General features: G+C 33.4%; 1 protein-coding gene across 8 annotated transcripts in view; it reads right to left on the bottom strand.

Moving 5' to 3' along the window:
• Positions 1-14,313, bottom strand: part of KLHL8 (kelch like family member 8) — a 52,065-nt gene that overhangs the window by 12,829 nt on the left and 24,923 nt on the right. For 6 of the 8 annotated variants that reach the window (XM_057546893.1, XM_057546895.1, XM_057546897.1 and 3 more), the window contains 3 exons: positions 5,218-5,766; positions 4,625-4,811; positions 797-940 (listed from right to left, as the gene is read on the bottom strand). In XM_057546893.1, coding sequence (XP_057402876.1) covers positions 797-940; positions 4,625-4,811; positions 5,218-5,766 — 880 coding nt within the window. The remainder of the gene's footprint in view (positions 1-796; positions 941-4,624; positions 4,812-5,217; positions 5,767-14,313) is intronic. The other 2 variants (XM_057546899.1, XM_057546900.1) reach the window with 2 other exon arrangements.

Here is a 14,313-nt window from a genome sequence, read left to right as displayed (position 1 = left end):
GTCAAATGAAAATAAATGTAAGCTTCTACTTAATAAAATGCCTGAAACATGCTGTTTTACAAGTTATTTAAATGTTCAAACATTATCCCGCCCTTATGTTTCCCAACTTTTTATTACTTAGTAGATGAAATCACTAATCATCCTTGCAAAGAATGTTTAATAAAATGAAAAAATGCTCTTGTATAGAGAAAATATAAAACTCTTAATATATCAAACCTTTTCTAAATGAAACAAATAAAAATTGGAACTATTAACATACCAAAATGGTAACTATAACTATTTAGGTGTCTGGGTTATGGATGATTTTTGTTTTTTATTAAAATATGTTTTCATATTTCCCCCCAAAGCATTTATATTTTTATAATTGGAAGAAAAGTGACTTTTTATTCACCTAACAATTTATCCATGGTTCTGCAATTAATTCATTTTTTGTAACCAGGTAAAAAAAACCTCATTTCAATAATAATAATTAGATAGGTATAGAAAAAAGTTAATATATATTTATTATTTGGGTTCAATAAATATTTTTCTTTAGTTTGGTTATTTTGTAAATATAACTCAGAATAGTTTAACTCCCTTTTCCTTAATACTCATCTCCTGTTAAGCATCTATATGCAAGAGACTGTACATTGAGCATCTATGGGCATAAAGCAAGTAAACATTCACCAAATAACTTGATATACTGAAACATATTTTATAATGTAGGAATTTTCTTATAGAAAGAAATTCTCAAAGTTCAAATATTTAAAAGACCATTGTGGTGACACGATGTGATTTAACACAAAAGCAGACCCACCTTCCACTGAGATTACACCCACATGTCGCCTTCGACTGTTCATTTCTGGTCCAAAGAACCAACTGTTTTTGTTGATAGAATAGCATTCAATACTGCGAAAGGGGTCACCCGATCCACCTCGACCACCTACACAAAATAGCACACCTAAAGGTAAAGCCACAAAATAGAGGTTAAAATCACAGCTCCCTAATTTTTTTTTTTACAGCTTATTTTATTTTTATTTTTTATTTTTTGGCCATACCACACGGCTTGTGGGATGCTAGTTCCCTGACCAGGGATTGAACCCAGGCCCATGGCAGTGAGAGCATGGAGTTCTAACCACTGGACTGCCAGGAAATTCCCCCTAACTAAAAAAAAAAAAAAGATAAATAATTGTGGAAAAAAACTTAGGAACTCAAAATTTTGATTAACGGGAATAAAAAAAGTTATTTGGATAGCATTTAATGTCATTATACCACTAAAAATCTAATTTTCTTTTTTTGCCCCTCATTTGAACTTTTCAAAGAATAGAATACATCAGTTATCTCAGCTTGTTAACATTCCACAATAATACGGTTGAGATCCTCACCCATCCTGAAAAATTGCTCTTGCTAGTAAGGTCATGACAAAATCCAACAAACTCATAAAGTTAATTTCTGACTGAATACAATTACAACATTTGATATACTGATCACCCTAGTTTTTTTGGAAACTCCTTAACTCTTGATTTCCATAATAACAAAGTCTCCTTTTCTCTCCAATCATTTTTCTCTTTTCTATGTTTTCTGTTTCATTCTCAGCCTACTTCTCACATACTTCATGCTTACACAGGAAAAGTTCAATCCTTCTACTTAAAATTCCATCTGTATCATAATGCCTTCCAATCTACATTTCTAAGCCACATTTCCACTTGATGTCCCAGAGGCACCTCAAACCCAACATAAAAGATCTCCCTTCCCTACCCACCTAAACAACCTCTTCCTTCCCTGAGGTGTCCTTTCTCTCCCTCGCTATTCCCACAGCCACTGTTAGTTCAGGCCCTCATCAGCTATTACTGCAAAATCTTGTTCTCTCTTATCACTTAGTACTCTTTTGCTTTCAGACTGTCAACTGAATAATCTAATTAAAAGGCTCTTTCAACAGCTTTTCATTACCTGCATCAGTAGTTCTTAAAAATTTTATTGAATGCCACTAAATTGTACATTTAAAAATGGTTAAAATGGCAATTTTTATGGTATATGTATTTTACTACAATTTTTTTTTAACAAATCAAAACTTTATTCTGGGGACTTCCCTGGTGGCGCAGTGGTTAAGACTCCACACTCCCAATGCAGGGGGCCCAGGTTCGAACCCTGGTCAGGGAACTAGATCCCACATGCTGCAACTAGAAGATCCTGCATGCCGCAACAAAGATCCCGTGTGCTACAACTAAGACCCTACTCAGCCAAATTAAAAAAAAGAAAAAAAAAACCTTTATTCTGATTCAGAATCATCAGAAGAGCTATTTTATAAAACAGAGATTGCTGGGCCTGACCCCTCCCCCACCAAGAGTTTGATTCAGTGGGTTTGGGGTAGGTCCAAAATTTTGAATTTTTAAAAACTTCCCAAGTGAATGCTCATGCTGCTGGTCAAGAGGCTACCACTTGCTTCACACTATGAGAACCACTGCTCTACAAGATAAAGCCTTAGTAGAGTGTAAAGGCCTTGCACTGTCCAACGCGATTTTCTCCCTCTCTTTCCCTTAATGTTTAAGCTCCTGCATCACCCATACAGTGATCATCCTCAACGTTCTGATAACAACTTTTGGTAACTCTCATTCATGTAATATACAGTATTGAAATGATTATGCTGATATCTGTCACCAGAGTCTAAGCGAGATTAAGATAGTGTGTTAAGTGCTTATGCACTAATAAAGACGAGCACAGTGCCTGGCGTGTACTAAACATTCAATATATGTAAAATAAACTGAATACCCTTTTCTCTAACTGGCACCCAGAAAAACATCTATTTATTATTCAAAACTAAGACTGGGGGTTATTTTCTCTATAAAACCTTTTCTGTCCCTTCCAAAGTAAAAATAACCACTCTTTTTGCTTCCCACTATACCTTTTGATTATATCAAAGTACCTTTAATACTTTATTGCATTTACTTATTCATATGTCTATTTCCCTAGATCAGACTGAAAGTTCTCTCAAAATAGGAACGGCTATAGTCTATTTGTGTGTTTACATTTCTAATGCCTAACCCAGAACCTGGCACATAGCAGGCACTTAATATATGTTTGCTGAATGACCAGAACTGCTTGTGCTATCTATTCCAACCAATTCAGTGTTTTAAATCAGAGAAATTTAAAGTTGAAAGAGACTTTAAAGATCCTGCAGTCAAAATTATTTATAAACTGAGGCCTTCAGAGATTAAGAAATCTGCCCTAAATTACAGATGTTTTATGGCACAGCTGGAATTATAATCCCAGAATGTAATCCCAATTATTGATTAGATTTTATTTAAGTGGACCCTAATATTTCAGCTACATAGGTCACCTAGGAACATGACATGGAAGGAAAAAAATTAAAATGAAGTAAAAAGATCACGACACAAATCCTTTCTCCACTGTTCTGTGTAGCCTTGGGCATCCTTTCACTCTCTCTGATTCTTAGTTTCCTCATCCATAAAATGGAATAACACCGTCTTTCTCACAATAAGGATCAAATCCTTCACTAAAACCTACTCTATAAAGTTCTTGCAATCATGTAAGAGATCATGTATATGAGGGTCTAATACATTTGTCATATAACCTAGACTACCAAAATCTCTGAATTCAAGTCTGAATCTGAAGAATTAAATACCTTGACTTCTTGAAACAGGATTCAGAACTAAAAAAATCTACACTTCAAAAATTTAATACTTGAAATCAACCTATAAAAAAGGGAAAAATAAGCCATCATGTTAACCTATTTAGAAGAACTACTTCTTCATAGGCAGATCTACAACATTCAAATTTTCTTTATACTATCTAGATAAAGTCCCACTATTCATTACCATGTACTGCCTTTTGTTGTTTTTAGGCTAGTCCACGGATCTCTTTATTTAATAACCACATTAGGTCACAGCAGATGTACAGGAAGTCTCTGTTCAGAGTACTGATTCCAGAATTCACTGACCACATTTATTCTCCCTTATCTCACAAATATATTCTTTATAAAGAGTAACATAAGTGAACATAAAACTATTTTCTCAGGAAAATATGAAAGTCTGTAAATTATGGCAAATAAAGGCAAAACTGCATGCCTCCTCAAGTATAAGAGCTTTATATTCTGAGAGTTTAATGTGGTCTGTTATACTATTAACATTATATATATTAAGTACCTTTCTTTTGATGTGATAAAATGCAAAAACAAACATTTAAATATGCAATATGTGTTAAGCTCCATGTTTAGTACCAGGGATACAAAGTTATTAAGATACCTACCTGTCTCTGAAGGGCTCAAAACATGTCAAATAAATTTCAATGCAACACAGTAAGATGTGCAAACCAACTGTCATTTAAGCAAAAATGACAGAGGATCTAATTTTGCCTAGAAGAATCAAAAAGACCCCCAAAGAAAAGATATTTCAGCAGTCTCTTCAGAGTGTATAGGTCTTGTTACAGCTTTTAAAAAAATTGGCTTATTGGTAAAACTATCTGAAATCATGCACAGTAAGAATTCATATATAACCTTACTTGCCAATTATTACTTTAAGACAATCAGATACTAATCATCTTACAATTAGGTTTGGGCAAACATAACCAACCCAAAATACAACAAAATTCCTTAGAGCAGAGTTGATAAAATGAGTAATTTAATTACCAGCAGTATGTTTCCTTGGGGTAGTCCGAATGGAGTATTCAAAGTCAGGTACTGCTCTGCTACTCAAGTGAAGGTGGTAATTTCTTGCTTCATCCAATAAATCTCTACATTTTAGATTTTGTTTGACAATCTGTTCTTTTGCCACAACACCCATAAGAAAATCAACCGGCAACAGCGGCAAACGAACCTAAGATTGTGAATAGTTGCAGATATAAAATTTAAGTTGCAACTGGACAGTTCATTCGTTACTTTCACTGAAGCATGTTCTCTTTTTAAAACTCATTTATTACCTTCTAAAATCTGAATGAAGCTCAATGTGCCAAGTTCTAAAGCAATTTCCAGTACTGGTCTGTACTAATGATATCTCAAAGGGATTTTTTAAATATTCAGGTTAAAAAGCAGGTAATAATCTTTCTAATTCAAATAAAACACATTCAGACTTATCCTTAAATGGTATAGTAAGTAGGAAAGAGTCAAAGCCATTTTCACATCATATTACATCAATGGATAATCTACACTTTTTATGATAAATGGAACATGCTGATTCGCTTTCATATCATTTCATTTCTATACACAATCTTATTCATCCCTACCTGTGCAAGTGTTTCATCCAACCATTTGGAATGATGCTGAGGATTGGCAAGAAGCCACTTGATGGCTGCACTATAGACCTGCTTTTCATTCTCAATATTTAGATCACTGGAGGACAAAAGCTTATGGAGATGCTGGGGTGACACACTTACAAAGTCTTCACACTCCACCACTTCAGGAAAATGCTCACAGGCATACTGATCCGCCATGTCCATTAAGTCTATTCGATTGTGACTTTCTGCAAAGGCTCTTACTGCCAGACAATTGGAGGGATGAAAATGTAACTTCATGTATTCACAACAAGCTCTAGCCACCAGTTCAACCTGTAGAATACAGGCTGCATATAAGAGAGGCTGGACATTGTCAACAGTCAAAGTGAGTCGTGAAGAATAGACAAACTTTACCAAGTCTTCTATTGCATCACCATCAAAATCTCTGATCTCAATCAGTGTTTGCTTGGCTTCAGCCATTTCAGAGAGAAACATAGCTCTGAAGTAGGGAATAACACAAGCCAATACCAGTTTGTGACAAGAGATTAGCTTTGAGCCAACCTGTTCAAAACAAAACAAAGAGAGACTCAGTTTAATATCAAAATTAGCCTGAGATCAGCATCAAGTACATGTTGTATAGCAGGGATAAAAACTCCAGACAAGTTTAGTGTATTTGTTTTAACAATGTAATCTTTTGTCACTTACTTTCAATCTAGGCCAATTTCTTAAAGTCAGGCAATTTTCTTCTTCCAAGTGAGAGTCAAATCTTTTATACATGTATCTATAATGTATATACCATAAACTATGATTTTTCTGTATTATCTCACATTTCAGAAGCATTTTGTGAATTAATGAGGCTAATAGCAAACATCACCTAGCATTTACTATGTATCAGGCACTATACTTTTTTTTTTTGGTCTAAGAGTCCTTTCTTTTTAAAAAATTTTTTTCCCAATTTTATTGACACACAATGTTGTATAAGTTTAAGGTATTCAGCATTATGATTTGATATATGTATATATTATGAAACAATTAGCACAGTAAGTTTTAGTAAACTATCCATCACCTCATATAATCTTTTGATGAGAACTTTTAAGATCTACTCTCTTAGCAACTTTCAAATATACAACACAATATTGTTAACTACAGTTATCGTGTCAGGCACTATTCTAAGTGCTTTTCATATATTAACTCACTCGATTATCCCAATGCCCCTATGAGTAGATACTATTATTATCCATAATTTATCAGTGAGAAAACTGAAGCAGAGTAAACAAATCAATGTTAGTATTTACTATGAGCTTAACTGAAGTTTTTTCATTTCCTATTTAAATCATTTTGAAATGATATTTTATAGAAATGTAATAAAGAACACTGAAATCTCACCACTTTGTTGAAAAATTAGATTGCTTCCAATAGTCTGCCATTACAAACACAGTAGTGAACTTTGTTGTAGGAGAATCTTTGTTTACATTCTCTATTATTTCCTAAAGATAAACTCCTAAAAATAGAAACACTGCTTCAAAGGATAAGTACTATTTGGATACATACTACTAAATTGTCCATTTCTGATCCTTTTACAATATTTGTGCCATATTCTGAATGTTATCTTGTTAAGAAAAATCTGCCAATTCAATGTATGAAATATCTCATTGTTTTAGTTTACTTTTTACTAATATGATTGAATCATTCATAAATTTTGGACTATGTTTATTTCTTCTAAGAACTCTTTCTATGATTTTTTTTCTCATTTGTAAGAACTCCTCAGACATTTAGAATATTAGTCATTTGTCATATATACATTTCAAAACTTCTCTTTTATTAAGTATGCTTCAAAATTTTATTCACTCCCTATGGATTTTTATAAAATCCAATCAATCTTTTTCCTTATGACTTCTGCCTTAGGTGCTATGCTTGAAATGGGAATCATTCTAACAGTCCATAAATATTTACAGGTATTTTTTCTAGTTTTTTGTTTTTCACAAATCTATTTCCATCTGGAAGTTTTTGGTACTGAGAAGACAGATATCTTTTTTTTATTGATGTATAGTTGCTGTACAATATTGTATGTTACAGTTATATGTATGATATACTGATTCACAATTTTTAAAGGTTGTACTCCGTTTACATTGGCTATATTCCCCGTGTTGTACAATATATCCTTGTACCTTATTTTATACACATAGTTTGTACCTCTTACTCATCATCTTTTTAACACAGTAGTTATCCAGTTTCCCCAGCACGTTATGTTAAATAATCAATGAGTACAAGTAATAGGATAGTAGTGTTTTAGCAATTATCCTGTTTCCATGTAACATTTTGATTATGTAATACACTTATAGTTGTGTTTCATTATTTGGGAACTAATTTTAAAATAAGAACTCCTAAAGAAAAAGGCCTGAGGAATGTTACAATGTATAAAAGGTTTTGCTTATAAATGCTCCTTACCCAGCTTTTTTCACTAATGTAGAGGAAGAATGAATATCACTTATTTCAACAAGTACAAGATGATTGTTTCTGTTGGTTATACTATATTTATTTTGTTAAAATAATTTAGAAGGCAGGATTTAGAGTCTACTGAGATTCAAGTTGTAAACTATACTACAGCAGAAAGTTTGGCATGTTCTCACATTCACATTAGCCCTAAAATGGGATCTGAAATCTGATATTAAACATTTAAAAAATAGTCTAAAAATATCTTTTTTTTTTTTTTTTGGATCACTGCATTGGCCACCACTGAGATTTAGTTTCTATGCAAATACTTGTAAATCTCACATGACGTAAACCTGCTCAATTAAACTACTTACAAAGACTCTACTACATAATAGTACTATAAAATAAGGTACTACAGGCGGGCCAGAAAGGCGGCTGCCCCCTCGCCTGTCACGCACTGCACGTTCGTTGGGAAACTGGTGCTAAACCATTCATAGACGACTGCTTCTGGGTAGGGGTTTTATAGGTAGCAGAGCAACTCCCTCGCTGCAATCTACTGAAAGTCAGCCCTCGACGTAAGGTTTTGTGGGTTTTTTTAGTTTGTTTTTTTTTTTTTAAAGTACTACATTTTTCAGATAAACATCATTTTTACAATGCCTTCTCATCCAAGCTGTACAAATCAATGGCCCTCAAGCTATTTTCATGTTGTTTATAAGGCTCTGCCCCTCTGTAACTCATTTAATTTGATTCAAATAAACTAAAACGTGTACATTTAATATACACACACACACACAAAATCATACCGTTATGCACCGTTTTAGAATAAATACCCATCTTCTAAACAAGAAAATTTTAACAGATATATTCACAAATTTGGGGGAGAAAGTTTATAAACTGGTAATTCCCAGTTAAGGCCCTCATACTGTTTAATGATAAAATGCAAATTTATTCTTGTATGAGAATAAATTCTCGTTGCCTAAAATCCTTCGGTAGGAGTGCCAGTGATTTAAAATGCTTCCTTACTCCCCTTGGACAATTTAAAGTTACTGTTATGGACTAAGGCTGGTAACAGCAGTGTTTTCAGTTTTGTACTGAATTCTGGGAACATTGTTTTTGATTGGAATAAAGGAATTGATACTTGGATGTTAGAGTTCTATAATGGCTGGACATTTTCTTTTGTTTTCTAAGTTTTGTGAATGTAGGGCTAATGCAAACTAACATTTTTGTAAAAATAAATAAATAAATAAATACCCATCTTAACTTTAAAAAGATCTTTGAGCCTTATATATGAAATAGGAACATCAAAAAATTTGGGCTTCTATGCATTCATTAACTTTCCTTTGACACTATGTAGTCTCATTATGTTCTTAAGAGTTTATTTCTAAATTTTTCTTCTCTGGTACATAAATATAAGTATCAGTTACCAAAAATATTTTATCAGAAATTTTAAAATGAAAGAAATCGAAGTCTGAAGACTAGATGTGTAAAACTGGGTGAAAAATACACAAACTACAAAATATTAGACATTACTATACCATTTAAAATCATATAAATACTACAGCATATGTCCTTGATACTAGGAAATTTTCTAATTTACATTTTTATTAGGTAAGTGAACATATGGATAATTCAAGATGCTCAGGGGAAAAGAAAACATGTCAAGCTTAAACCCAAGTAGTGAAATATCTAGAATATCAACATTAACATAATGATCCTTTATTTTTTAACAAAAGCTTGAAATACAAACCGCTAATCCAAACCTTGAGTAAATGTCCATGGATTAGCCAATAGGGATCAAAATACAATGAAACAGGGACTTCCCTGGTGGCGCAGTGGTTGGGAATCCACCTGCCAATGCAGGGGACACAGGTTCGATCCCTGGTCTGGGATGATCCCACATGCCACGGAACAGCTAAGCCCGTGAGCCACAACTACTGAGCCCATGTGCCGCCAACTACTGAAGCCCGAGCGCCTAGAACCTGTGCTCCACAACAAGACAAGCCACTGCAATGAGAAGCCCGCACACTGAAACGAAGAGTAGCCCCTGCTCACCGCAACTAAGACCCAACACAGCCAAAAAAAAAAAAAAAATACAATGAAACAAAGGCTTTTGGATTAGTAAGGCACCTCACTTCCAACATGGGGATTTAGTGGGGAAGAGTACATGGGGAAGTCAAGCATCCTTAATTTTTATTGCTGATTCAACATTTAGGTCCAACCAAAAAAACTATAAGACAAACTAAGTAGAATTCTATTTGAAAACAATAAATGACCGTCTGCTGAATTATGAGGTAAAATGAACTAAAAATGACATTAAAAAAAACACTAAACAAAGAACATTAAAAATTCCATTAAGGGACTTCCTTGGTGGCACAGTGGTTAAGAATCCACCTGCCAATGCAGGGGACATGGGTTCGAGCCCTGGTCCGGGAAGATTCCACATGCCACAGAGCAACTAAGCCCATGCGCCACAACTACTGAGCCTACGCTCTAGAGCTCACTAGCCACAACTACTGAATCCCGCGTGCCTAGAGCCCGTGCTCCACAACAAGACAAGCCACTGCAATGAGAAGCCCGCACACCACAACAAAGAGTAGAGAAAGCCTGTGCGCAGCAACAAAGACCCAACGCAGCCATAAATAAATTAATAAATAAATAAATTTATATATATATAAAAAATCCCATTAACTATCAGCCCTGACTTTCAAAAGGAACCTATCTATTATCTTACATTAAAGGTCACTTACTTTTCAAGTTTTCTTTTTTCCCCTCAACTACAATATATATTTAATGTGTAAAATCAAGAAAATACAGAAAAATATACGGGAAAAAATTTACTCACAATTCAACAAATACTGTCAACCTGTTGGCATATTTCCTTTTAACTTTTTCCCATGCATTTTGAAACATAATAGATTGTCCTGAACTTCGTCACCTTTTCCTAAGTTTCCGAAAACTTTCAACTCTTCATGCTTATTCTACACAGTGGATGTAACAGTTTATTTATTGATATCAGCCATTAAGACAACTTTTCCATATTTTAAATATAAACAGTATCTTAGAACATGAAGTTTTTTCAGCATTTCAGAATACTTCCTTAAGATAAAATCTGAAAAGCAGAATTAATGAGTCAATAAATATAAGCTTTTTACAGCTCTTGATACATACTGCCAAACCATCCATGAAAAACAAGGAATGAATTTACATATCCATCAGCAGTGTTTGAGAATAATCCCTTCATCAAAATTTCAAAGCAATAAATAATGTTCAATATGTTGATAACTAAACAATTTTTCAACTGTTTTACTTCTCTGACATTTTTAGTACTTTAAAAAATCTGGCAATCCCATGAACTATTCTTTTGCAAACTGTTGTTCTTACATAGATTTACTTCATTTCTAAGTATTAATTGTATAATCCCATTACCATGGATTGTTGAAAACAAACATACTAAAATTTTTTAAATCATTAAAAACTAAAGTATATATCAGGTTGAAATGTTTACAATTATGCCACTTAACAGTAACTCAAGCTAAATGTTTGAGAACGATATTGAAATAAATGTGTGGAAAACACACAGAACAGAAATAAAGACTGGAGGGAAAAAAGCCTATATACCCAAGTCTCCTTTTATGTACATTTATAAGCTGTATTCTAATTTTTCAGCTTAATCCCTTGTAATTTTGCCCTTTTATCTCAATTAGCTACTCTTTTTCAATAATCCACCAATTTTATTCAGTCTGAGTAGCCATAAACATGTTTAATTGCCAGGTCAAGAAGGGGTTAAATGTATAAGACTCAATGTCTTGGCTTGTAGTGAATTACCATATCACAATGTCTAGTCACATTCACTGTTCTACAATCTTATCTCACTACATTTACTTTAAAAACCTGCACAATGAAAATAATAACTTTTAGGTAGCATTTTGGGGGTCAAATAAACAAGGATCTATGGATATAAATACTCAAATATCCCTTCTTCTGAGCAACATTTAAAAAAAAAATCAAAATACTGACTTACTATTTGAATGGACAAAAATAGAAGTGATCGTTTTATTAGACGTCTTAACACAGAATGCTTAAGTGTTAAATATAAAATCACTTTCTCGGGCTTCCCTGGTGGCGCAGTGGTTAAGGATCCGCCTGCCAATGCAGGGGACATGGGTTCAAGCCCTGGTCCAGGAAGATCCCACATGCCGCGGAGCAACTAAGCTCGTGCGCCACAACTACTGAGCCTGTGCTCTAGAACCTGCGAGCCACGACTACTGAAGCCTGTGCGCCTAGAGCCTGTGTTCCACAACAAGAGAAGCCACCACAATGAGAAGCCTGCACACCACAACAAAGAGTGGGCCCTGCTCACCGCAGCTAGAGAAAGCCAGCGTGCAGCAACAAAGACCCAACACAGCCAAAAATAAAATAAATAAATTTATATTTTAAAAAAATCACTTTCTCCTTTATCATTTCTCTTTTATTAGATTATGCCTGCTCTCCGGTCAGGAGTTAACTGCTACATTTATAAGGATAACAATTTTATAACTTCTACCTCTTGGAAGTATACTACTATAATGCAGTTCAAACACTGTTTCTCTGCAATCTTTCAGAGCACTTATTCTTACCTGATCTGTTGAAAGTTTTGACAGCAAATAATTATAACACTTAGAGTCTTGAACGTGTTCATTAGAATCCTATAAATACTTGTTTTAAAAAAAAAAATCACAGAAACGTGCACTTTCAAAAAAAAAAAAAGCCAAACAACATGACTGAAACATAAGCAGTGGTGGCATCAAAAGGTGATGTAAGGGATTGTCCTCCTCTAATAATCTCTATCAACTTCTTCAGGTAAAATTAACTATGATCTTTAACAAGGATAATGACATTTCCTCAAACTACATAAAGCATAAATAAAAGCATCTTTGTAGATGCTACTCTTGTTCATCTATGATGTATAGTTTAAGCATTATGAGACCTATGCAATACCCCTTTCAAGACAATTTCCCTCTGCCTTTTCCCCACCAAATTGTTGGCCTTAAGAACCTTCCCTCACACATAACTTTATAGCTGCTACTAGATACATTGTTTTAAAATATTTTCACTAATAAATATACATAATAATATATAAACAAGTTTTACCTTTCCCTGGAATGACCTCAAGATTATATATAATCTCCTATGTGAAGCCTTTCCAATCACCTCTCAGACATAGTTAACAGATCCTCTCCTATGCTTCCATAAAAATATCATAAAATGACAATCACTAAATTGTATTTTAGTTAGCTGTGTATGTGCCTATCTCCAGCTAAATTTCAAACTCCCTCAAAGCAAGTACAGCATATTATTCAGATTTATTTATACTCTCCATATACTAAGGTAAGACCTTAGTAAATATCTGTTAAATGAGTTTGTTTTTCCAATATCAGTGCTCACTTTGGAATTTAAAAACACACTAATGGCCTTACATATGAACAATAAAACCAGTTTTGATAATTGTCTTTCTAAAATGCTTGTCCTAAAAGCAATAATGACCTAATGAAGCATACTAATAAAAAAAGGAGATGACTATATCAAAGTATAATCCTCAAGGTTATATGAATGTAAAAAGTGAAGTTTATATTGAACAGAGCATTATAAACTACCCATAATCCTACTTGGTTTAGTTGTTCTGTGACAGTTAAATTCTGAAAGTTTAAGAAATGTTGAATTAGAATTAAGAAACAAATCCAATAACAGACCTGCTAAAAGATTAAGCTACAATTCTTTCTAATGATAAGAACAGAATATACCGTAGCAGCATTATCTAATACTTTTGGAACAACAAGAATAGTACACATAATGATCCTAACAGCTGATTATTTATTGAATATTATGTACTGAGCACTGTTATAAGGACTTCACATGTTATCAATTCACTTATTCCTCACAAAAACCTAATCGTCATCATAATTTTACAGTTGAAAAAATAAAAATGATAGCTCCTTTAAATTAGTGAAGTTTCTCATTCCTAAATGACTTCTATCACTGCTTCAAACACAGTAATTTGGGGTTTCCACCACAGATTCTTTTTTCTTTTTTCCACCATAGAGTCTTCTGAGGTTTTCACTTCAACCTATTGCTGAAGTTACCCAATAAACAAAGAAAAGTTGAGATTAGTTATCACTTGCCCTAAAATGGCTGTATCCTTACTTTTCACTTAAGAAAGTTTACATGCAGTAGCTAGTGAAAATTATTCTAAGATCCAATTATAAAATGTATACAATCAATAATATTCTATTTAATTATTTTCCAACATATATTGATTTGATGAACTGATAATTTATTAAATTCAAATAATCTATTTTACATTTTTATTTTTGCCAAGTCCAGTGTGGGTCACTGAATTTCACACCTGTGTTGAAAATCAGAACAATGGCATTAGATTAAACATAATATACTATACAAATCAGGTGTTCTACACCTACAGTTTAGGTCTTCCTTCATTAAAATTTATACATGGCTATATTTCACATAAAGCTAGTAAAATTATTTAATAGTTTTCTTCTCAATATCTTAGTGTCCTTACATATTTGTAGGTCCTAATTAAAAGTTTAAGTAAAGAGAATATAGGTCATTTATTTACAGTATAACACTATACTCCTGGACATTCTGGGCCTAAAACTCAGAATTTATGCATTCAGTTTA

The sequence above is a fragment of the Balaenoptera acutorostrata genome, chromosome 5 (assembly GCF_949987535.1).
Source record: "Balaenoptera acutorostrata chromosome 5, mBalAcu1.1, whole genome shotgun sequence".
NCBI lineage: Eukaryota > Metazoa > Chordata > Mammalia > Artiodactyla > Balaenopteridae > Balaenoptera > Balaenoptera acutorostrata.
Note: the sequence above shows the minus strand (reverse complement) of the source record. Positions and strands in the feature narration are given on the sequence as shown.